This window comes from Sorghum bicolor, chromosome 10 (assembly GCF_000003195.3).
Source record: "Sorghum bicolor cultivar BTx623 chromosome 10, Sorghum_bicolor_NCBIv3, whole genome shotgun sequence".
NCBI lineage: Eukaryota > Viridiplantae > Streptophyta > Magnoliopsida > Poales > Poaceae > Sorghum > Sorghum bicolor.
Genome location: NC_012879.2, coordinates 957,776 through 983,792, shown reverse-complemented (window position 1 = coordinate 983,792; position 26,017 = coordinate 957,776). Strand labels below are relative to the sequence as shown.

Below are 26,017 nucleotides of genomic sequence, written 5' to 3'. Positions count from 1 at the left end.
TCTGTTCCAATTTATTTATCGTGTCACAAGTTTAACTCGATTTATAGAAAATACATGTAACATTTATATCTCTAAATAAATTTATTAAAAAAATTAGATTCAAATATCTTTCTAATGATACCAATTATATATTATAAATATTAATATTTTTTAATATATATTTTGTCAAAGTTGTTTTTGGAGAAACTAAACGAGAGTTATTTTAAAACGGAGGAAGTACTTTTTAACCTATCGTATGTCACTGGATTCTACAATGTCATGTCACTACTCTAATCCCTACTATACCATTGCAAGATTTGGGTCCGGCAGAGAGCAGACAAATGAATCACACCACAAATATCCATTCATAACTGGCGTTGTCGTGTTCAATAAGACCGAGTTGACACATACAATAAAGAAAATGCAGAAACTCTTGGCACCGAAGTCGTTGTAGTATAGTGGTGAGTATTCCCGCCTGTCACGCGGGTGACCCGGGTTCGATCCCCGGCAACGGCGATATTTTGTCCTTTTTTTTTGGGTCGCCGTCTGTACCTTCTCAGCCGAGCCCAGGCCCAGGCTCTAGCGAGCAGGCCATACCTTAGCTTTCGGCCCGAATTTACAAGTCCATATACTCTTCCAGAGCCTAGCTAGGCCCATTTGACCGACCAAAAAAAAAAAAGACACGCATCCGGTGGCTTTGGTTGATGGTTGGTGCTGCTTTGCTTCTAGACACTTCCACAACGGTCGAGGCTGCTGCGCTCGAGACCCACCGTGTGTCCGTATCTAAAATGGTGCAGTTTCGCGAACAGCACCCTATGATTGTCTCATTTTACGGATTGGCATCCTCCTGTATGTATATATAGCTAATTAATCCATCAATTATGCGGGAACATCCATGCCTCATGTCATGTCCTAAGCCTAGCTCTAGCTGAACACATTTTGATTCGTCAAATATTATTACTGTATGTGCGTGCGCGCGCCAATAATGCTTCTTAGATATAAATTCCTACTTTAGAGTATAGATCACCACTGTTACTATAAAAATGTGCTAGCTTCAAGCTTATTACCGTTTTTTACTTATGTTGTGTGCTACAAATGTTAGAAAATTGTGTAAACCACGGTTTTATATGTACTTGTCTCAATGTTAAATCATTGGGAGCTAGCAATTTCAAAACTTAGTCACTAATTTATAACATATAACAAAGCCATATTTTCATAAACTGTATTGTTGATCAAATCTATTTGTATTATATTCTAATGCAATGGAACTTAACTCTCACACACACATAAAAAAAACTTATAGCCAATGTTCAGAGCGATTGACCGGAGGGAAGAGCAAGTTACATGCTTAGTTTTATTTTCCTAGTTTGACATGTCTAAATGAATGTTCTCCACACTTTTTGTAAACCATACTAGTTAGCTAGTTATGAAAACCAAATCTAATCACAGATACGATGACACTACTCAAACTCTTTTCAAACCAAACTGACTAAGGGCCTGTTTAGATTCTAAATCTTTACATCCCAAAACTTTTGGCTGTAAACTTTATATTCAAATAGGTGTTTAGATGCTTCTCAAATTTTTTGGTCTGCAACACACAAGATACGGGTCCTTAAGCAAGTTTACACAGTTTTGGGGCTCCAGGGTCACAAATTTCAAATCTTTACAGCCAAGTTTTACAAGCTCCTATTTAGATCTATTTTTTCAGAAAGTGCTCATTTCTCCAAAAGTTTTGGCCGTTTGGCTGCATCTAGCGCCTAAGTGCTCACCGAGTGACTGAACGAAGTAGGCAAGTGTACACCAGCTCTTCACCAAGTACGCACAATACGAGGGGTGTATACGCAAATGTGCAGCACCCCTGCTAAACCCTGGCGTGTTATTATTTAACACCTCATCCCTTCCCCTCTATCCCGCACGTCCGCAAACCCCTTCACAACACGCAGCTGCGACCCAACCCGACCCCTCCCGAGGCCGCCAGCCTTATCCTCTCCTCCGCCTCCGCGATCCCCTCCGTCTCCAATCCATCCGCAAGCGCAGCAAGGTGAGTTCCCAGCCCGAGCTCCCGCGGCTCCTTCCCCGCCCTCTCTAATTCGAGGATTCTCCGCGTTCTCGGCGGGGTTTAGCTGCCGTTGGTCTGAGGATTGGGGTGGGAGTGGAACTGGATGCCTGCGCAGCTTCAGTTGGGTGGGTCGGTGGGTCATGAGTTTTGGCGCGAGGTGGTTCGTGTTTGTCCGTGTAGATGGTGGCGCGTGGGTTTGGGATGTGATGGGCGGCGTGTTGTTGTCTTCTAGAGCTAGTTTCACCCAAATGCTGGGGGGCAGTTGGGGGCTTCGGGCCTCGTGAATCTCGCGGGGTCTGTACTCGTGTGACGACGTGCTGCTGTACTTAGCTTAACATGGAGTTTTAGAGGTCTCTACGGTTCATGCTCAATGGATTGACTGTTGGTGTGGTGGATTGGGATTCACCTGTTTCATTTCTCTGCCACTGTATATGTACATGCGCTGTATGCTTTGCCACTTGGGTAGCGGGAAAAAACGAAGATTCTAGCAATTGTATGTATGTTGGGCTACCATTAAATTGTTATAGAAGTTGTCAAAATTGCTGGAGTGTGTGAATAGCACCTGAATTTGAAGTTGTGGTCATGTGTGTATATGTGTGTGTCCTTTTCCATAATTCCATTTGCATCAGAGATAGCGAATGTCTGCAGCAGTGTGTAATCTGCCATGCAATTTGGTTAGGTACTGATATGTGTGTGTTCTCATGTTTGGTCAAAATGTGCTTCTGTTAGTTCCTGCTTGCGAGATGGTCAGGTTATGGATTATATGTTTACTTCAATTGTTTTTTATCATGCTAATGTAATTCCTGCTGCACAGGTAGACATGGCTTCGACATTCGGTGCCACTTCTACAGTTGGCCTTATGGCTGCTCCAGCAGGGAAGAATGTGCGCCTTCAGAGGAGGGCTAACTTCAGAGTAAAAGCAGCCAAGGAGCTGTACTTCAACAAGGATGGCTCAGCTATCAAGAAGCTCCAGGTGAGCTTCACAGCTGTCTGGCACTCTATTTATTAATGATATATGATGATGTGCTGTTGACCCTTAACCAGGCCTAATTGGTTCTCTCTATATTTCAGACTGGAGTCAATAAGCTTGCAGACCTAGTTGGAGTTACACTTGGACCAAAGGGAAGGAATGTCGTTTTGGAGAGCAAGTATGGCTCTCCTAAGATTGTTAACGATGGTGTTACAGTTGCAAGAGAGGTACAGTGCAATGTAATCATGGTTGTACCTAGAATTTGCTTGCTAGCTAATAAATTACATAACACTGTCTATTTTTTTCATTCTTGTCATACATGTTTTGCAGGCCATGTTTTTATGACTCATTTCATGCATAAACTATAAAGGATCAACAGAAGCATATACTTGTTACATGTATATACAATATTGATGATGGCACCATTTAATTTTACCATAATGTCATAGTGACTATTGCAAAATATTGTTTTTTTGTTAATGGATGGAGTCTATTCTGAAGGTTTGTGGGTTATCATGCAGGTACTATAATCTTTTTTAAGTTCATGTTGAATCTAAGTAATAATTGTTATTCTGTAGGTTGAGCTGGAGGACCCTGTGGAAAACATTGGAGCTAAATTGGTCAGGCAAGCTGCAGCTAAGACCAATGATCTAGCTGGAGATGGGACAACCACCTCCGTGGTCCTTGCTCAGGGACTGATTGCTGAGGGTGTTAAGGTGTGCCACTATCCTAAATTTTTTGCTACTTGTATATTTGAACGATGAATTCTTGTTAAGCTAAATACTCTCTTGTCCAGGTTGTGGCAGCTGGTGCTAATCCTGTTCAGATTACTCGTGGTATTGAGAAAACAGCGAAAGCACTAGTTGAAGAACTACGTAAGTTGTCCAAGGATGTTGAAGATAGCGAGCTTGCAGATGTTGCTGCAGTTAGTGCTGGCAACAACTATGAAATCGGTAACATGATAGCAGAGGCCATGAGCAAGGTTGGTCGGAAGGGTGTGGTTACCCTTGAAGAGGGAAGGAGTTCTGAGAACTTTCTCTATGTTGTGGAGGGAATGCAGTTTGACCGTGGTTATATCTCTCCCTACTTTGTAACAGACAGTGAGAAAATGTCTGCCGAGTACGAGAACTGCAAGGTAAACATGGGAAATCTGAGATATCAATTTGATTTTTTTTGCTGTTTATTGCTTTCCTGTTTCAGAGTATTAATGCTACCGTCTTTCATCTTCATTGTTCAGCTTCTTTTGGTTGACAAGAAGATCACCAATGCAAGGGATCTTATCAACGTTTTGGAAGAAGCCATCAGAGGTGCATACCCAATCCTGATAATTGCTGAGGATATTGAGCAGGAGGCTCTTGCTACTCTTGTTGTCAACAAGCTTAGAGGATCATTGAAGATTGCTGCCATCAAAGCCCCTGGTTTTGGAGAGCGCAAGACTCAGTACTTGGATGATATTGCCATCCTTACTGGAGGTTAGCTAAACTTCTGTTCTAAAGCATCCTTATGATCATCTATGCTCCTTATTTATAAGCATTCTTCGTGTCTGCAGCAACTGTAATCAGAGATGAAGTTGGGCTGTCACTTGACAAGGCTGACAAATCAGTCCTTGGAACAGCTGCAAAGGTTGTTCTTACCAAAGAGTCAACAACAATTGTTGGTGACGGCAGCACCCAGGAAGAAGTTACTAAAAGGGTTGCGCAGATTAAAAATCTGATTGAGGTCTGACTTTTTCATGTTCTCTTGCTCACTTTATTTTACTGCTCAGGTGAAAGTCTGAAACTCTCTTTTTATGAACCTAATTTGCAGGCAGCAGAACAAGAATATGAAAAGGAAAAGCTCAATGAGAGGATAGCTAAGCTTGCTGGTGGTGTTGCTGTCATTCAGGTAATGTCCAGTACACAGATCGCAATATGTTATTTGTTCAACACTCTTTTCATCAATTCAATGTTGTAAGTATGGTGGATAACTATAATTCATGTCTGGTGTGGCCTGACAGGTGGGAGCACAAACAGAAACTGAACTAAAAGAGAAGAAGTTGAGAGTTGAGGATGCCCTAAATGCAACTAAGGTAAGTTGTTGGAGTAATTAACCATTTTGTGCTGCCAGGTTTGTATTTGCCAGATATGATCACAACATCTAGGTTTGTTCTAAGTGCAACTTTTCCAACTCTGACCCCACATGTGTATTGATATATAATCTTGAATGAAAAAATTATAGATTGTAAAAGTAGTTTTCACAAAAGATAAATTTTGTTGTCAATCTATACAAAATTTTAGATATTATGGATCATGGTTATTTTTCTTAGAACAGACCTAGATTGACTTGTATCTGTGATTGGAGGAAGTAAGAATTGGTCAATATTCCTTCTTGCTTCTTGCAGCATTCTACATTGTTCTGCTGAATTTCCTTTCGGTTACATATATCACTAAAATTGTTTCTTTCTCTTCACAGGCTGCTGTTGAGGAAGGTATTGTTGTTGGTGGAGGGTGCACTCTTTTGCGGCTTGCAGCTAAAGTCGATGCCATCAAAGATACACTGGAGAATGATGAGCAGAAGGTGAAAACAAAATCTGTAATCCATTAATATTCATTTTGAAGAGGAGGCTACAGAGCGCAGCCGTTATAGGTTCAAGTATAACTGACATGCTGAACTGCCATTAGGTTGGAGCTGAAATAGTAAGAAGGGCCCTGAGCTACCCACTTAAATTGATTGCTAAAAACGCTGGTGTCAATGGCAGCGTTGTCACTGAGAAGGTACAGTTTGTTTACCGAAAATCTCACGCATGTACCACAGTTCATGGCATGGATCTGAATCTTATGTAAAATGTTTGGTGCACCAGGTCCTTTCTAACGATAACTTCAAGTATGGTTACAATGCTGCTACTGGACAGCACGAGGACTTGATGGCTGCTGGTATCATTGACCCCACCAAGGTTCGGCCCTAGCCCTATGGCTTTTCTATCTGTCTGCTTGAATACTACTAGTAGTTAGTTGATCTTGCAAGTTTAGTCATCAATGCTTGTTCCCTACCATTGGTCTTCACTTCATTGCCATAACCAATCTGTCGAGTTCATTACCTTTTTAGCTCATAGCACTATTCTTTAATGTAACCTAACCTCAAATGGATCTAAAAGAACTTGGGAACTGCCATGGGTAAATCAGCAGCAATAGCCGGTAAAACTGAAAACATCAGTCCTTGCACAATGTTGGCGCTATGATTGTTACAGCTCTCTTCCCTACCAGTCTTTGGTAACTTCTTTTAGAGGAACAATTCCTGACTGGTTTGATATTTCTTTTCCTGGAATAAAACCTCAAACCGCCATGAACTGTTGCTGTGTTGCAGGTGGTGAGATGCTGCTTGGAGCATGCCGCATCGGTGGCCAAGACCTTCCTGACATCAGATGTTGTGGTCGTCGATATCAAGGAGCCGGAGGCCGCGCCCCTCGCTAACCCGATGGACAACTCTGGTAACTGACACTGCCATTGATGCTAGTTCTTTCCACTTCCGTTGCATGTTCTAACCGTTTTGCTGTGTCTGCCATGCCCAGGCTATGGATACTGATGAAGTGATGAGATGATATGGCCAAGCCGCAGTTGCCCCATGGGACGAAGGTGATCACCATATTATTTTTTGGTAGGCGAGACGTCGGGTCCAGGTAGTTTCAGATAAAAATGTGAGTTTGTTGTACGGCCAAAAGGTGAAAATAAGGGGAGGATCTGTAGCCCCAAATCTGTGATGTAAACTGCATCAGGACAGCAGCTAAATCAAGCAGAAATTGCTGAGAGATTTTGTAACTGATTGCAGCTATGTTGAATGAATGCAGTTTGCACACGACTAAAACACAAATTTAAAATGTGCCTGGCAATACAAGTGTTTGTGCTGCATTGAAAGTTTTGAAACTGATTTTGAAACTGCTATGCTGGAGTTGTCTCGGGGAGCATTACATATTTTCCAAGCTTTTTTGATTTGATGAACAGCTCCGATCTGTTATGTTCATAAAAGACAGTATTAGTATTGGGAAAAGTCAGTAGAAGTATATATTTTGTGACCATCAGTTACACTTTTTATAATATGTCAGTACCAATTTACAATACATCACCAAAGCATGTATAAATTTGAAATAGTTGCTAGCCCTGCGTCCTATAATTTGAATTTGAAACAGAGATCCTCAAAACTTGTTGGCAAACAAGAGGAATCGAGAGGGCCCACACATTTGAGTGCGTTCGAACGTGAACGTCCTCTTTTGTCAATCGGGGGCTTGTGGCGCGAGGTTCTCCGGGCCCCACTTGTCAGTGAAAAAATGGGGGAAAGCCGTCGTCCTTGTCGCGCAAGGAAAGGAGGAACCCCGCGAAAACTCCCGCCGCGTCTTCCTTCCACTTCCCCCCGACCCCGTCCCCTGCCGGCTCATTCACCCCGCGCTTCTAAACCCTAGCTCGTCCGTCCCTGCTTCATCGCGCGCGGGTGCAGGTACCCCTCCCCTCCTTAACACCCTGACTCCCGTGAATTTCCGTTCCATCGAGTTGTGGTCTCGCATGCAGTTGCGATTCGAATCGGATGCACGAGTCGCCGGCGCGGGTACGCGGCCGATCGGTTCGCTGTGGGCTTGTGGTTATTTGATAAGCGCAGCTGATTCAGCGCGTGAGATTTGGCGAAGTTTTTTTTCCAGGGGATTTTGGAGGTCCAAGCGGCATCGTTTGATTGGAGGGGTGAGGTTTGCAGTTTTTGCATATCAGCATATGCATCCCCGCCGCTGTACGACCGCGCGATTATTCATTAGCCTCACTAAGTTGGGTTTGCATACCTGGTGTTGGAATGGATACGCTGGATTGCGCCTTCCTTGTTGATCCGCTGGCTGACCCATAAGTAGTAACAGAGAAATGCCATGGCGGTTACTGTATGAGTTGGTGTCCGTGTGCTTCTGAACATGATTTAACTGTGGACCATTCACCTGCATATCCCTTGTGTTGTCCCCAGTAACCACTGAGATAGATGTTTAACTTTAGGCCTTTAGATGCACGCTTCATATTTTCGGGCAAGTCAGGTATTGAATGGATCCTAACCTTTTCTTCTTTGAACAAACATGTGCTGTCAAATTTGAATCTGCAGTGGCGTTTCAGTGATACTATCTGCAACAGTCCGACAGTTATGAATTGGGCCTTTGGCTTTGCCACCTTGCTCCCTCGTGTGGTCTTACTGAGACAGCTAGCGTGTCTAATTAAATAATTGTGTCTCAACAGGGAAATGTTGGCTATCAAGAAGCTACAAGTGATCGTTTTCATAATGGTAGAGTGAGTCTAGCGTTACAGTTTACTATGCTGATTGGCTTTCTTTTTCTTAGAAGAAATGCTGATTGGCTTGCTTTTTTTAGAAGAAATGCTGATTGGCTTGCTTTTATGTGATGCTTGTGTGAATTTTCTTGCTGTACTTGTTGGATTCACTCTTGGATCGTAATTTGTAAGCGTGCCATGTTATACTTGAGAGAAAGTTGGATTCACTCTTGGATCGCAAACCTACCACGATAACTACCTTGTATCTACAATTTCCATGATCCCACAAATAAAATCAATGTAGAAGTTGAGGGAGAGATTAGTGCTATCGGCAAATGATCAAAATAACCATACAATAAGTGGATGCAAATTCATATGGATGGTTTGGTTTGACCAGAGAGTACCCAGGTGGGGCCTGCATGTTAGGCTATAGTGTCTTTCTTTTTGGAACGAAATCTGGAGTATTGACTTATACTGGTACTACCTCATTAGCAGGTTCAGTAGCTGACATGACTATCCTTGGTTAGATTGAGGCAATGCACCAAAGTTTACTTACATTTTTGTCAAATTGTTCGCTTGGCCGTGAAATTCGATTATGTAGCTTGGTTTTATTCTCTTCTTCTTTCTCAATACATTTGCATGTCCAAATATATTTTGAATGAGTATTCTCCCTGTGATCACTGAATTTTTAAGTTTAACCATTGAGATAAGTGCTTTCATTTATTGCAAGTATCAAATCAAATCCTTTCTTCAGCTGCTACTGTAGGCCATCCCAATGCAGCTCCCTGACTTTTCTCCTACATATTGTTGAATCTGCAGTGCAGCTGTTAATTGACATTATCTGCCTTCTGCAATAGGGCAACAATCATTAGTTTTAACCTTTGACCTGGTTATTACAAGTGCTTTTAGTCAGTGCTGATAAGGAATAGCATTTCAACACGGATGGGTTGGCTGTCAAGAAACTGCCTGTGAGTTAACTAACCTGATGTTTCTTATAATGGCATACTGATTCAGCACTTTGGTTTGCTATGCTGAATGGTTTGTTTTGATGTTAGACTGGTGGCGATAAGCTTGCAGACCTTCTAGACTTACTCTTGGGCTGAAACTGTGCAAGGTTTACCTAAAGTTGTTAATGTTATGCTTAGCAGTTAGCCCTCTCAAAGTAAAAAAAGAAAAAGCTACGCACTCTTCTGATAGGACACGCTGCACATAGGGTGGTATGCCTTCCACAATAGCTAAATATTACCACAACTTCTGGGCATATTGCTATATTATGTTTAATGTACTACTCACTAGAGCACTGGTGGGTTAGTGGGTTGTTCAATTGTAGAGATGACCATACAGGGTGAGACAATGTACATGAATTCTTCATTTTTTTCCTTACAATTGAATTGTTCTTGAGTCTTGACACTGAGATTGCATCAGTTACATTTGTAGTTTGGTTTTCTTCTTGGTTTATCTCTCCATAAATTTCTGCTTATATTGTGTCCCTAAATCTATATTAGATTTTACAAATGACTGTCTATCTATCTTAAAGAGTCGAGTGGTACCATCATGGCTTGTTACAACTATAATGATGATTTGAGTTGAACCTCTATACTTCAGATGAACATTAGATCTTTCAGCTAACTGTGATCCCGGTCAGAAGTTTAAAATCGACATTTCCACATTGCAATAGGGTTCACTCTAGAATCAAGTAAAAAGATATTGGAGCTACAGGCAAGCAGCTGCTAGGACCAGTGATTTTGCTGGGATGAGATGATTGGTTTTGGGGTAAAAGACAATACATTATTTGTATCATCTGTAGGTATAAAAGAGAAACAAAACCTACTTTTTGCAGGTGTTAGTAGTTGCTGTTAGAGGCAATCTGGTGCAGATAGTTGTAGAGAAACAGAGAAAGCTCAACATTGTGAACTAAAAAAAATGTGTTATGTATATATATGCTCTGTTCTTAACAAGGTTTCTGATCTCTGCATGCCTATCGTTTGGCTCTGTTTCTGTAGTAATCACTTCAACACCGCATAACAAGGTTTCTGATTTCAACAGCACAACAGTATGATACCTACTCTGACTGTTGAACTGTATGATTTAATTTTATATAGAAGAGTGCAATGGTGATAATCTCCTAACCTTGAAACTCATTACTTGTACAACCACTGCCATCATAGCAGAAGTCAGGTTATGCCTAGAATCCTAGATAAAGTGTAGGAACAATAAAACAACAGGTGATGGCAATTGGGTGATGGCAGCAAACATGAAGTGAACAAAAGGGCCATGCAGATCAGGAAATGAATTGATGCATGATTTGCTTGGTATTTATCTCGTGACCTGCATGTTGTGGTTTTCCATAGCTCCAGTTTGATAAAGTTTTGGCCTCTTTGTTGTGTTTGTCTCTAGGATAAGTATGTCTTGATTAATACTTTATGTTAATCTTACCCTTCATACTGCTGAGCTGGAATAGTGGAATATGAGAAACAGTAGTTGCGCGGGACTTGCTGTTATTCAGGCATGTCTGGTTCAGGATGCTGGTCTGTCACACCATCCTTTTCAGCTATCATCGATTACAAAGAAGGAACTAATTGGGCTGACAGAAAATAGATGGAAGGAAGAAGATACTCTGGATGCCAAAAAAATGCATCTTCAACCACCGTACTTGCTGTGCATTCAGTTTCTGGGGCCTGATGTGCTGTAGCAATGTATTAACTGTTTAAGCAGCTTTGTTTGTATATAGTAGTTCATGTTGCTTATTTGCTACTTGCTTTCTTGTTAGGCAGCTGTTGAATAGGGGATTGACATTGATGATGACTACTCTTTTGAGGCTGGCATCAAAAGTTGATTCCATCATAGAATCTCTTGAGAATGATAAGCAGAAGGTAGGAGAAGGGAGTCATCATGTCTAAACTCATCAAAGCTATTATTTTACCAGTTCATGTTTATCTTTAGGTGTAAGTTATGTTTGTAGCCACCAAATACTGAAATATTATAAATGTGTGTTGGTCAACTAATAAATCATATTTCCTTCTGTAGGTTGGGACTGAGATTTCAAAGAAGGCTCTGAGCTATCTGCTTAAATTGATTTCAAATAAGATGCTTGCGTTAATGGCAGTTGATGCACTATCAACTTGGCATTGATAAGGTTCAATACCTTCTCGTTGATGGGTTTTGCAGCTTGTGCATATAAGATCTGAAAAATATCTTTGCAATCAGGGGTTCTGCTAGTGGCGATTTGAAGTATGGTATATAGTGCTGGAAAGTACGAGGACTTGATGGCTGGTGGAATTATTGGCCCTACTAAGGTATGCCATTATATAATTGGGTTCTGGTTACCGGTACCTATAACTCATTTTATTTTATTTTAAATTGACTACCGCCCATAATAATATTTGTTGCAAATGTTCTATATGTTACCAATCTTTCCCTTTTACTTCCCCCTGTGCATATGGTTTGAGACATTGCTACCGGCACGTCTAACCGGACTAACTTTGCTGCCACTTATATCTGCTTGAGAAAAAGAAACATAAGTCAAGTGTGTACCAAAATGCAAACTTAGCATATGTTTTATGCGGATGCCTTCAGTTCAAGAAAACATGTAGGCTGTGCTCTTACCCTCGTTTATTTTCTGACCTGTCCAGCTAAACCACCTTGTTCGGGAAACAAAAACAAGTGGTCGTTATCGATGCTTGGATTTCTGGGACATGCTGCACCGGTGGCGAAGACATTGTTGGGTTCTGAGTTCTGGCGTGGTTGTTGTCGTTGAGGCCGTGGAGGAGAGCCTGAAGCCCTGAACACCCGTATGCTCGGTAAGCCAATGGCCAGCTCTGCACTCTGGTGCCTAGCCTACCTAGGCAAGCCTGATTCCCCCCCTGCAAGCTTTTTTGACCGTTCCACACGCTCACCGGTCCTTGGATTCTAACCGGGCAGGTGCTCCGGATTTCTTTTCAATAATGGGCTATCGAAGAGGATGTACAGTGCGAGTGCAACCCAATTTCTGTTTTCTGCTACACCCGTCTAGGACTCCAGCCTCCAGGTACGCATGTCATTTGTCATGTCGCCTCTGTTGACACTACCTCAAGGCAATGCATGCGTTTCGTGAATGCGTACATGCTTAACTTGTTTTCAGTAAATAGCAAAAACGCACGCTTTATGTCGTCCTCAAATACGATTTTCATGTTGTTTGGATTCTGGAAAACGTGGTACGGAGACCAGTGGTAATGTGGTATACGGAGACCACAGTATGAGAGTAGTTTTTCGGTTTCGTTGGAGTCTGGAAGCGCATGCATATATTTTGCCTGGACTGGAGTGGAGGAGGCGCAATGGATAGAACATGACTCCCGGCCGCTCACGCGCACACATCGGATGCCCCCTGCTCCTGCGTGCGTGGCGGTTTGTGGTGCAGTGCAGGGGGGGCCTGCTGCTGCGATCTTTTGGCAGTGGCAGCACCGCAGTAGTTTGGTGGTACGCGGCTAGTACCCTAGCGACTGGCGAGCAGCACGGCAAATCCAGTGGGGGTCCCCGGCCCCGGCCTCGGTCTCGGGTCTCGGCCAGCCTTGACCTTTTCACGGAATCACGCCACCGGTACCGGAGCCGGCCAGCCACTTGAGAGTTGGGAGCATCCGAGCATGGCATTCCAGCGAGGTCGGGCAGAACGGGGGGAATACGGCTTTGCTCGTCCAATCCAGGCTCCCGTCGTACCTGTACTGTGCAAGTGCACACAGTACCAGTGGTGGTTACTACAGATGCTGCATTAGCACCACGCATTAGTTGAGGCCGTGCGTGCACGAGACCTGCTCCTGCTACCGTCCCAGTTCCCACTCCAGCCCTGGCGCCAAGCGTTGGCGGCACTGAGTCCGTCCGAGCACGTCCCGTCTGGTTTAACCTGTAGTACGTACTACGTGACTAGTACTAGCGTCTTGGATTCTGTTATATTGGCCAAGTGCAACGCCGTCCCGTCCAACGGAGAAGGGAGGAGAGGAGAGGAGAGGGAGTTGCGAGTCGGCTGCGTACGGCCAGGCCACCGACGGCGCGGCGGCGCCGATCCGATCCATGCGGTGGGTGGGTGCGGTGGCCACGGCCAATCGGCCATTCCTCGCGGCTTCCCAGCCGGACGACACACACCCTTGAAAGCGTCCGTGCGTCCCAATCGGCCATTACCCAGGGGCAGCGAACTAGCGAAGCATGGGGAGGACTGGTACTGGAGGAGGGAGACCCCCAGTCACCACTCACTCAGACACTCACCACGTACGTCATGCCAGACCCCAACGGCCGGCCGGCCGTGCATGGAAAGCTGTGAACTGGCACAGCTCGCTGGCTGCCGCATACTACTAGTACTGGCGTGGCGTGTCGACGTGCAGCCGCAGCCGCAGCCGCAGCCGCTTGCAGCGGCGCTCGCACGCCTGCGGCCCGCTCCGGTCGTCTCCGCCGCGTGTTGCGTGTGACCAGTGGTGCAGCCGATCCAGGCGCCCCGTCCCCTGCTCTGCTCCCGAGCCCCAACACGCCCTTCCAGATCAGACTCCAACAAATAAGGCCTTGTTTAGTTCTTAAAAATTTTGTAAAATTTTTTCTGTCACATCAAATCTTTAGACGTATGTATGGAGTATTAAATATAGATGATAATAAAAACTAATTGCACAGTTTGGTTGAAATTGACGAGACGAATCTTTTGAGCCTAGTTAGTCCATAATTGGACAATATTTGTCAAATACAAACGAAAGTGTTATTATTTGTTGGAGTCTACTCCTCTCCTCGTCGCGCGGTAAAATATATATGGCCTCGTTTAGTTCCAAAATATTTTGCAAAATCGACTTTGTAGCTCTTTCGTTTGTATTTGACAAATATTGTCAAATCATGGACTACCTAGACTCAAAAGATTCGTCTCGTCAATTTCGACCAAACTATGCAATTAGTTGTTATTTTTGTCTATATTTAATACTTCATGCATGTGTCTAAAGATTCGATGTGGCGGAGAATCTGAAAAATTTTGCAAAATTTTTTGGAACTAAACAAGGCCCCCGTGTCTGTCCGGCCGGTGCTGCTGCTAAGGGCGCGGGCAACGGAAGTCAGTTGACGTGGAGGTGAAAGACATAAAAAAATTATTTAATATATTTTTCTATTGTTGAATTTATGTACTTCTCTCATATATTTTTGGACTACATGAAATAGATCAGTTATTTGTTTATAGTGATTATTTTTTTGTTATTTTTTTTGTCATGTTAGATCTAGCTAGCTAAATAGCTAACCGTTGAGGATGTAAGTGTGGGTAAATGACAGGGAACAAAACCTACAGCTACAAGGCACCGTTTTATTTTCAGTCTTATATATAGGCCTACCATAGTATATATATTTTTAATATTGTATTGTATGGTGTTATTTTATTATGAGATAGAATTCATCCTGTGTTTTGTATGGGGATGAAACAAAATGCTTATATAGTAGAGTTTCAGTTAGTTTTCAATACACTCACTACAAATGATGCGTGCTAGTTTTATTATCTAGACTAGATGATTAGATGAAACTCATCTCTCTTTTTATCTTTTATTTGAATGTGTATCACCTTATAATATGGAAATTAAACTTCCCGTGGGATTTTTTTAATAATAATTTCTATAGCATGCAATCTTTTATTTGGATGTGTATCACCTCATTACATATGAAAATTAAACTCAGCCTAAGGCTTTTGAGTTGAGAAGATGCTCCCACTACTGTGTAGTGTAGGAGACGAGTTGGGGACTAGTATATTAGACAAGGGCAGGTGTGAGTGAGACCGGGTCTAGTACGAGCGAAAGAAACGAAATACTAGCACCTAAAATAAAAGAATAAAAAATATAGGTAGGAGCCAAAGCTAGCGGCAGCAGGGAAAAAGGATAAAAGTATGAGGAACATCTCTTGCGGATTGGCAAATTATATATATTGTGTATACATCTCTTCTTCTTTTGCTCTTTTCTCCTTGCCTTTGAACCTTAACCTTTTGGCCCTTTTGCCTTTTTCATTTTGGGTTCCTCAGTCCGCAACACACTCCCCTTCAACCTATGACCAAAATTAATATCGTTCCTGGTACTGCATGTACTATCCACTAACCATACTAGTGGATAAGGAAGAAAAAGAACACTGAATTTCATGGAAATCCAGGACCTGGAGAGACTGGAGTAGTGGGGAATGTTGCATTCAAGAGCTCTCGTATCTAACATTCACACGCCGTCCAGTCCTGTCCTTTGGTGGTGTCAAGTATTGGTAGTGGTATCCTCTCCTCTCCATACGGACATCACCGCTTTTCCCCTACCGCGGCCCGCCTAGCTGAGCTGAGCTGCCAGATTATCCGGCATCTACTCTACCCCAACCAATGCGGGAGTGCAGTGCAAATGCAATGCAATCATTATGCGTGAGTGACATTACCTTCCTCTAACTGCAAACCCTTTCGCCAAAAGCAATACTTATGTGGCCAGCAATGCCACTTTCACATTCAGAGTCCGGACCGGGACTCGATCCCTCGATCTGCCTGCTTCTTCCTCCCAAATGCCTGCTCGTCGACACGTGGGAGAGATGGAGCCTGCTTGCCTGACTTGTCTTGAACTAACGTCGTACCCAACGCAAGCCACCATGCCAGCAGTGTTAGTATATACCTTCCTTCCTTCCAAGGCAGGGCAGCCATGGCCATGCGACACACAACCACTGCGGACGTTGCAATGGCAATGCTCTGCTACAGCTATTGCATCCATCCACCGTACCTGTCTCCACACATCATTCTTTTGTTCTCCTTGGTGCTGTACATACTACCGCATATACTGCTTGTCTGCCCTCATTCAACCACTGTACTGTACGTTGTCGTTGCTACAAGGATTTCGGGAATTTATATAGGCCTTGTTTACTTCCACCCAAAAACTCAAAAATTTTCAAGATTCTTCGTCACATCGAATCTTTAGACGTATGCATGGAGTATTAAATATAGATGAAAATAAAAACTAATTACATAGTTTGGTCGAAATTGACAAGACGAATCTTTTAAACCTAGTTAGTCTATGATTAGACAATAATTATCACAAAGAAACGAAAGTGCTATAGTGTCGCGAAAACATCGGGAACTAAACAAGGCCATAGTGTAGTGTAATAATGCCAACCCGGCCGACGGGACGACGAACCAGTCCTTGCTATGCTAGCTACGGATATACGAGATGCGGAGAAAATCCCATCCTAGCTAGCTTCTCGGACATGTTTTAATTTGCGCGACGGACGGACGGACGGAGATTTTGGTGCATTGCACCACCTGACCTGAGTGCTGCTGAGAGCTAGTGAGCTGTGTTACAGTAGTAGTACAATACAACGTCTCTTTCTTTCCTTCCTTCCCTTCTCCTGCCAGCCAGTTGTGGCCGTTGGAAAAGGACAAATAGAATACGGCCGGGCGGGGCCACGTCGTAGTAGATGTAGAGCAGCCTGTTATATATCACCTGTACCTGTGTAGGAGGAACATGGAATGGACCATTGTACGCACTACGCCTCTGCCTGCCTGTGGCCTGGCCGTATCTTCCCGTCTAGCTACCCGTATCTCTACGACGGAGCATTCTACACGCGCGTGCTTGAGCTGCAGTCCAAGAATTGGTCCGGCCCCTGACTGCACTCATGTACATGCATCATGCATCCTTAGAATACATCCGTTGAGTTTTACTTTTTTCTTTATTATCTCTTTTAACAAAAAAAAAAGAATACAGCGTTGAGATCGTCAAGTGCATTGCCAGATTGTACTGTACTTCCTGCCAATTCTTGAGTGTTTCGCGTTTAGCTCACCTGCTAGGAAGGATACGCAGTACACAACCGTTGCGTAGGTTTGACTCTGCTTGTTGGCTTCAAGTTTGAGAGTGTTTCATTCACATTTGGGTCATCTGCAAGGAGGTAGTGCACGCGTGTACACGGCCGTTGCATAGTTTTGACTCTTGTTGGTTTAAAATTTGAACAACTTATGTTCTCGTTCCCCAATATATATACATCTATACCAAGTAGATGTAGATTATACAACAAAGGTTGTTTCGAGTGTTCTTTCTTGTCACACAGCTGCTTGCATTGGTTGGGTTGGTTCCAGCGAGACGCCGGCCGATACGTGCCCTGCCGCATGACCTAGCAGCTATCATTGCAGCCAGCCAGAGCCAGCAATGTAATGCTTGTCCAACTCAAAATGTCCACCTGCTGCGAAGTGACTGACCCTGAACCGCACACTCACACACTAGAAATAGTGCTCAATCAAATGGCATGCATGGAACAATTTCTATGATGCTCAAATGCCATGTAACGAATTTCTGTAGAAAACGAAAGCAAGCTCTGCAATATATATACTGTATTCCTTGATCTCTTCAGCCTTGTGCAAAGCTAAGCCGAGGAAGTCATTATCTCTACCAACAAAAAGGATAAAAGAAAGCCCAGGAAGAAGCGAACTCCCACATGCACATTACCTGCCTCGCCAGCTGCCACATTGTAACAGCAGTAGCAACCAAACCTGTGTTAGCCAATTAACTACTAGTGGAAGAACAAATAAAACTACTCCATCCAACCTTTTAAATATGGTTCTACTGGTACTACTAGCTAGTGAGTGCATTGATGCATGGAGATTGACAGCTGCAGGGACGATTGTTGCAATGCAGATGCTGGGTGCTGGGTGAGGGAGGGGCAAGGCTCAGCTCAAGGGGTGAGTTGTTTTTTTTTACATACATTTGATTTGAATTGATTTCGCTGAAGAAAACAAACCATCAATGGGGGCCTGGGGGATGCTTTGGGGGTCCTGGGGAACAGCAACACCAGCTGTCTTTGCCAATGGCCAGCATATCATTAGCAGTGCAAAAGCTCTCTCTCTATCCCTGCCTGTCTGTGACTGACTGAGAGAGAGAGAGAGAGAGTGGATCAGAGGAAGACGGGGGCTTTTGTCCAAATAATTCTACTTGTAGGGGGGGCCATGGCCAAAGCCATAGAGAGGGAGGTTTTTGCAATCCGGCTTCCAAGTCAAAAGGGCCGCCCGGGAAAGAGAAAGCGGCGTGCCGGCTGCCGGCATCATTGCCCAGCCCAGCCGAGCCCGGCCGGAGCCCCCCTCTTCTAATCTTTTTCTGCTCCATTTCGCTCTCGTTGGAATCCAAGACGGTTTCTCTGTAAAGGGCAGCAGCGCAAAGCTCACTTCTTCGATGGATCATGGACCCCCTCACTCGCTCACTCACGCAGAATAAGCATGCAGGAACGGGATGGATGCAGCAGCAGCACCAAACACAGCTCCTAAACCACCTACAACTGTCGAATCTCACTCATTGATCGGTTGCTCGTGTTAGCTGCAAACACCGTTTCCTTGTTTTCCAGTGTGTGTGCGTGCCTTGCATGCTGCTTCATCCATCCATTCATCCATTTTTTGAGCTTGGCGTTTTTGTGGTTTACCCTGCATTGTGAGTCTCACTGATTGGGTGCACTCATAGTTCTTACGGCGTAAAGGCGAGACACAGCGATGGGGGGGCGTCTGGACGCCTAGGCGCCCGCCTTGCCCGCCTAGGCGCCCATTCTGCAAGGCGATGGGGGGGGGGCGTCTTAACGCCTAGGCGTCGCCTAGGCGACGCCTTGAGAACTATGGGTGCACTACTACTACTACTACTATTCTGGCTTTGCTTAGCTGTTGCTCGTCCAGGTCCTTGGCAGGACGACTCATCTCAAAGACATCAACACTGCAGTACTGGGAAAAGGCACACTTTCTCACTGTGTTGAGCTGAATTTAGCACTAATGCATGCAAGCGAGATAGGCATCAGGACATGCTGGCTTCCTTAAGTAAGCTGACCCAGAGTTTTGTTGCGTTGTACAGTACGTAATAAACTGATAATTGCAGTAATAATTGAGGCGATAGATAGATGAGGACGAGTGGCATTTCTGTGTGTCCCTCCCTCAGGGTCAGGGTGGTGCTGGTCCTTTTGTCTTTGTGCCTCCACCAGTCCACCTCTACTAGCTTGTTACCTGTTTCTTGCTTGCATCAACCAGCCTGCCCGCCAGCAAAAATGAGCATAATGCCATTTCCAAGCCAAGAGAGCAGCAGGTGTAGTGTAGTGTAGTGTAGGTTTGAGAGCCCGGCTATCATGCATGTGACCGTGCTTCTTGGAGCTGCATGTACACACATGGTAGGACCTGACCACTCAAAGCTTGGACCTCTTCACTTTATGCTCACTGTTAGATTAGATAGAAGTGTTTTACACTCACATGGAAATTGGAAAAAGGAAACACATGCATAGAAGCATGGAAAACGTACGAACGACCGGCCGGGTTACCGGAGTGCCTGTAACCATCTGTAATTCGTGCCAGGTCCTTGTCACGCAAATCCTGACACGATCTCTACAAAAAATATGTACGCAGCGGTTGCATGTTGTTCACGCCACCGGCTTTTTTTTCAGTGACGACCGTGGGCTGTGACGTGGTGATGAGCGCATGGCAACGCACGTACACCGGTACACGTCTGTGTATATCGCTGTCGACGCCGTAGGCCGTAGCAGTTGGATATGGACGACGCTGTGCAGGCCGCGGGGGGCTTTGGAGATATAGTACGCCAGTATTGCTCTCGTCTGACCTGACGACGGCCATTATTGCTTAAATGCTACTGCTGCTGTTGTATATATATTTGCACAATTGCACCTATTATACGATACTACTACTATAAGGCAAGTCGTAGTAGCAGTTGTGATGCTCGAGTTGGTAGTATTGTTATGATATATGATGGATCGGCTTGTCGTGACAACGAAACAACGGAGGATGTTGTTGCCTCATGGATGTGGAGAGGGCCATGGGCCACGGCCATGCGTGCACAGCTGCACATCTGTGACTGAGATGACGAGTGAGACGGTATAGAGAGAGACAGAGAGGGAGAGGAGCATGCTGTACAGAATCTGACCTCAGGATCAGGCTCATGAAAATGAAACGTGTCGAGGCAGTAAAAAAAAACTGGTGGAATCTGGGGGAAGAAATAGTGTATCGCGGCGCACCGCAGACCGCATGGCACTGCACTGCATGCCGAGATAAGAACACAGGGGGAGGGAGTCAGAGGTGTTTGTAAAAACAAACCGATGCGAACAAAGTTTACGATTCTCAAAGCAGTGACCACACCACACCACCACTGGGGCTGGGAGCAGGTCTCCTGGGGCGTAGGGCGAGGGAAATGTGAGTGAAGCTAGCTAGGTATCCAAAGGCCCATGTTCCTCCTCCCCGTCAGGAACTGCTATAGGTCCCCCCACTCGAGTACCCCCTCGTGGTAACAGTACTTTCCGTTTCATCCTATGCCAAAACCTTGTAGTATTTATAGTAGAATTAAAACTCTACAAATTATTATGTGTGTATATGTAAATTCCTCTTTTTGGCCTGTCATAGTACTCACGAGAGAAAACGAAAGGTGATTCCAACAAACCGTATTATAAGTGAGATCGAAAACTCCAAACCCAACCAACTCTTATCTTGTCCCCGCGCGTCCTCCACGAAGTGCCAATTATTTGTGGTCTACCACACCAAATCTTTTGGTATCACATTGTAGCACGGAATTTTGGGTTACAAATTACAGTACAAATAATTGTCCATTTTATAGGTTACTAGTTATGCTTGTGACATTCTAGGTAGATGGATTTGCGATATGAGAACACAAAAGAACACCCTGGCCTGGATTATCACATGTTTACAAAATCACATGTGAGCATCATCCATAGCAATAGAACAGTTTGAACAGATCATGGGTACACATCGAGACGTCGATCGGAGGCACCGGGCCAACCCAAAGGCCCCTAGGCCAACTCATGAACAACTAGTGTATTGTGTGTGTGCACCTCGGTCCTTCTTCCTTGGTCCCCGTAGCAGAAACCCCACCCCATAAAAGCACCCCTCCATTGGCCGAATGGCGAGCACCACTCCACACCCCAACCCCAGTCCCCCAGCACAGCGCAGCAGCAGTCCTCGCTCTCCCTCCCTCCAGCTCCAGCTCCCCACCCTCTCCCAAAACCCCAGTTCAATCCCAGGTTTCAAATCCGCCACCTTTTGCGCACACACTTCCCTACCCCCATAGCTAGCTGCTTTCCCCAAGCGAAAAACCGAGCGGAACCCAAGAGGCGAGGACGACTCCTCAAAAGAACCACATAGCTCGTGAGCTCGTCGCTCGTGAGCTTGCTCTCTCTCCTATTCACTCCTCCCAGCTCCAGCTAGCAGCAGCTGCTCGCTTAAAGAGGGAGGAGGAGAGGGGCGAGGAGCAATGTCGGAGCAGCAGCCATTACCGCAGCCTCGGAGCAGCATGCGGGAGGCGCTGGAGAAGGAGGACAAGGAGAAGGCCGCGGCCGCCGCGGCCAAGGAGAAGGCGGCCGTACCCAAGAACGGCGGCAACGGTGGGGGTGGCAAGAATGGCGGCGGGGGTAACGGCGGCGGCGTGGGTGGCGGCAACGGCGGAGGCGCCCCGCCGTCCGGGGAGGAGACGGCCCGGGAGATTCAGGTGGTGAGGGAGGCGTACCGGCGCGAGACGGCCGCGCCGGCGTACGTCATCCCCGAGGAGCCGCCGGCCATGGTGGAGCTGGTGGGCTGGTACATCTACGGCTTCTGCTCCTACTTCATCACCCACCTGCTGCTGCCGGTGCTCTTCCCTGCCATCATCACGCAGGTCGCCTTCCCCAACTCCGACTTCACGCCGGACCCCAAGTACACCCTCAAGGGCGTCACCTGCTCCGTCCATGAGATGTCCATGTAAGAGACGCAGCCACACCACCTCCCTCCTCCTTGCTCCCTTAAATCTTGCGATTTTTCCCTTTGTTTCCCATCTTCTTCACCTTTTTTGAGTTATTTTTGTTCTTTTGGGGGGTTTTAGATGGTGTTTTTGTTTGTTTGTTTGTTTCTCGGGGGTTTAGTGATTTGTTTTGTTCTTGGTGTATTTTTTCTGTCTCTTCTTAGTTGTCCAATAATCGAGATGGTACATGGGTTACAGTAGGTCTGAACAAGCCAGATGTGTTCTCCAGATTTATTTCTACCTCTCTTTTTTTTTGCAAACTTTGAGCTACTGAGTAGTGAGTTTTGCCCCTTTTTCCCCAAGTGTGTAGTGGTTACCCACTTGCCTCTCAAGCTTAAGAGCTCTAAGCTGGTGTCTTGTTTTGGGGTTTCCCCATCTGATGTCTTCTTAAAAACACATCTTGTTTTATTTAGCAAACAAGGAAGCATACGTTACATCCTTAAAAAAAACAAACTTTTTTTTGCTTTGTGTCGCCGGTTCTCTCTCGTCTGGTTCTCGCTTTGAAGTTTTCAGCTTTTGTTGGTCCTATTCATCTTGCGATGTTGAACATGTCTGCTCTTTCTTCTTCTACCGAGGCTATTTACCTGCCCCCGTGCGCTAAATGTGAAAAAAAAGAAGCTCAAGCGAAGAACAAAGAGTAGATTTTTCATGGCTTACTCGATATATCTGGTGTATATGCAAAAGAAAAGAAAACCTAAAAGAAAAAGACCCTGATTCCTCAGAGATTCCTTATATCCGTGGTCTCAATTATTGGTAGCAGATAAGAGATTCAAGAGCAAAGCTCCAAAAGATGCTACTGTTTGGACCTATCTAGTTGAGTACTAGCAGTTTAGCGACGCATTTCATACCAACCATTTCTTTCTCTCTTTTTTTGTTATTACTCTTATCTATTTAGATTTTCTCTCTAGACATGGACATATGGTCTTGGGCCTTTTTTTGTCATTTTGTCTTTTTAGCTCTCATCAGGTGAGGAGGGTCACAGTAGTATTTCTTGGAGGATAAGGTCAAACAAGGAGTTCTTAGGGGTGTGTCTGTAAAACTTATTTAAAATCTTTTGTAACGTTGAGCATTTGGTGGTGAAATTGAAATGGGGGTACTACTGAGAGACGGTGGAAAGGGACAGAGGGAGCCATAAGTGTGAAATTTATGAGGTGCCAAGAGGAGGCCTGTGCATCACATTAAATTGCCTAGAAAATCCTGAATCAATATTCAGATAGCTTCTAGCCGTCACATCAGAATAGAGGGATGAAATACTAGGCCTGGTTCACCATAATTTTTGCATTTACTACTCATCCTAGCAGTGATTTTCTTTTGCAATCTATGCATTTGTTGGCCGATAGATCTAGCTGGCATAGGGGGTGGGGGTACATTTGCTTGTCTCACTTTTGATAGAACCGAGAGAAAAAAAGAGAGGGCAAAAGCAGGCCACATGCTTTGCCCCTTCTCTTTGGTCTTTGGCCCCTTTCCTTTTTGAACAGGAAAAGAGGGTCTTACCGTTGCAATTACAGGACTGCTCTCTGCTTTTACCCCAATAAACTGTTGGTGGCCAACTGCAGGCCCAGCCAACTGGTAGGTGCTACAGCATGGCATACTTAAAAATCCACCAGGCCAACAACTGCTCTTGATTGCAAAGAGGGATATTGTTGATTATTAAATGCATGTATATTGACACCCCAACTCACAAATGGTTGTTACTGAATGTGGTAATCTGTAAAATTTGTATTTGCATTTGTGTCATTCACTTGTATCTACCATTCAGAGTTCATGTTATGCAACCAAACATGATGCTCACACCAAATTTGTTGATTGGCCAGGTACCAAAGGCTTACCAAGCACTCTATTGTGATTGATGATTCCCGGATGTCACCACTGGGCTGGAGTGGTCTATCATGGGCAATTGGCATTCTCATCGTGGCGCCGCTCCTCACTCAGACTGCTCACCATCTTGACCGTGGCCAATATCAGTCACTGATCCTCATTGCTGCCACGTCTTTTGGGTCGTTCTTCTGCCTGCTCACAGGCTTCTTCAAGACAGTCTGGGTGTTCCTGTTCTACATCCTCTTCATTGCGGGCTCAATCATTATTGCGGAGGCAGTGCATACCCGCAACCTTGGACTGATGATCCGTGGGCTTGCTGCGCATGACTCAGGCAAGCACCTTGTTCTTCGCCGCCGTGCTGCTGCGAGCCAGCTCAGCCTGTACTGCACTGCCATTGGAGGCATTGGAGCAGCCCTCATGGCTGCATTCATGTACCACATGCTGCGGCGCACTGATCAGCTCACTGGCCTCTGGGTTGTGTCCATCTTCTGTGGCCTTATCTGGTTCATTGGCATTTGCCATGGTCTCTTCACAAACAGGCCCAGCAGCTCATCACCCACCACTGCATTTGAGCCCAACTTCTTCACCAAGCTCAGCTATAGTATGACCCTTCTGCGCTACCCACAGGCCATTGGCAGCTTGGTTGCTGTGTTCCTGTCCTCTTTTGCCACAATGTGCATCTTCACCAGTGGCACACTCTATGCTATCGGTGGTGTTTGCATCAAGCCAGTGCTTGTGCTTGTGCTATGGATCCTTTACTTCCTGTTTCCCTTGATCTCACTTCCACTTCTCCACCCAATCCAGATAATAATCCGTGCTGACGCTGTTCGCATGCAGCTGCTTGGTTTCATAATCTGCCTATTTGTATCTGGTGCTGGGTTCTACTTCAAGAGCCACAGGTGGAGAGCTGCCCACATCATTGTTATCGCCCTTGTCCAGAGCACTGCCAATGGCATATTGTACGCATTTGGCCGCATTCTGCTCCTTGATGCCTCACCACCAGGGAAGGAGGGTGCATTCTCGGTCTGGTATGCATTTGTCCGTGTTACTGGTGCCATGATTGGCTTCGCTGCTTCTTCTGCTGGCCCTGGGCGTGCCGGAGGATCATTTGCTGCTGCATTCCTTGGGAGCTTCCTGGGCATCATTGTGCTGATCTTCGGCAATGTCAGCAACATTGGAGCGCTGAAGGCTGCTGGGCACCTCAAGGGAATGGACGATGAGAAGAGGATGGGCGGACTTGGGGAGAAAGGTGAAGGCATGGGTAGCGCCGTCGCTGATTCGGGTGAAAGCAGGGGGAGGGTATGATGACAATTCGTGAAGGTGTATTTCTGGGAGGGGAAAAAAGATTGCATTCTGTGGAGGTTGTGTTTGTGAGAAGGATTTGTTCTCTTTTTTTTTCTTGTTTCTTCATGTTTCAGTGACACTGTTAATCTCAGTGCTTTGCCCGTTTGATGCATGATGATGGATGACATAGTGGTAGAGTGTGCTAGTTGTTAATGTGTTATTCTTTTGCTTGCAAGACAATTGTAACTGATGATCATATGGTTCTTCTTCACCCGCCCAAATTCTCTAGCAGTCAAGCTTCATTCATAATTCAATTTCTGTCGAAAATGTGATTGTGGCATTGTGTAGAGAAATAAACCTCTGTAAACTCTGTTGTAGCGACCATCATTCCTTCAAAAGTCAGGTGTTCATATGCCATTTCAGTCCAGTCGTTATATCTACTTGTCTTCAGAACTACATGTTGATGATCTGCCATGTCCCTTTCTACATGAACTATATGTAAATGATGAAACGCCTGGGAGATCTTTTTACCCAAATAATGAGCCTTGCACAGGCCGTTATGTATATAATAATCTTGTTATATAAATAAAATTGCTGATGAAAACCAAAAATTTTAATCTTGTTGGAGGGTTGCACCTGGAGTGATTTCAACAGCATGTGATGTAATTCTTTCTGACTTTATCTGCTCATTGTACTTGCACCCATTTGTTAAAATTTCTAAACGTCAGAGCACACAATTAGAAAATGCTCTGTTTTTTTTTTCATGCTATGAGCATCTGACACATACTGTGCTGCCCTTAGCATAATAACAAGTTCACAACGGCTATAAAACAGCATCATGACAAAATTAAGCCTTACTAGCTCTCTGAGAGTTTGTTGGGAGCATCATGAC

The 26,017-nt window shown here is 44.9% G+C and overlaps 2 protein-coding genes, 1 long non-coding RNA gene and 1 other non-coding gene across 4 annotated transcripts; 3 read left to right on the top strand and 1 right to left on the bottom strand.

The window, feature by feature from the left end:
- Nucleotides 424-495, top strand: TRNAD-GUC. Its single transcript has one exon. It is a non-coding gene; the product is annotated as a tRNA-Asp (tRNA).
- Nucleotides 1,882-6,902, top strand: LOC8066904 (ruBisCO large subunit-binding protein subunit beta, chloroplastic). Its single transcript, XM_002437664.2, has 14 exons — nt 1,882-2,020; nt 2,853-3,011; nt 3,110-3,235; nt 3,587-3,724; nt 3,805-4,143; nt 4,246-4,480; nt 4,558-4,727; nt 4,815-4,892; nt 5,005-5,076; nt 5,460-5,564; nt 5,669-5,761; nt 5,848-5,940; nt 6,351-6,474; nt 6,556-6,902. The coding sequence occupies exons 2-14, from the start codon at nt 2,859-2,861 to the stop codon at nt 6,567-6,569; spliced, it is 1,740 nt and encodes a 579-aa protein (XP_002437709.1). The 5' UTR covers nt 1,882-2,020; nt 2,853-2,858; the 3' UTR covers nt 6,570-6,902.
- LOC110430722 lies at nt 6,795-7,474 on the bottom strand. Its single transcript, XR_002448081.1, has 2 exons — nt 7,220-7,474; nt 6,795-6,992 (listed from the first exon to the last, which is right to left on the bottom strand). It is a non-coding gene; the product is annotated as an uncharacterized LOC110430722 (long non-coding RNA).
- Nucleotides 21,147-25,509, top strand: LOC8067919. Its single transcript, XM_002437662.2, has 2 exons — nt 21,147-21,983; nt 23,838-25,509. Exons 1-2 carry the CDS (start codon nt 21,502-21,504, stop codon nt 25,144-25,146), a joined length of 1,791 nt encoding a protein of 596 aa, XP_002437707.1. The 5' UTR covers nt 21,147-21,501; the 3' UTR covers nt 25,147-25,509.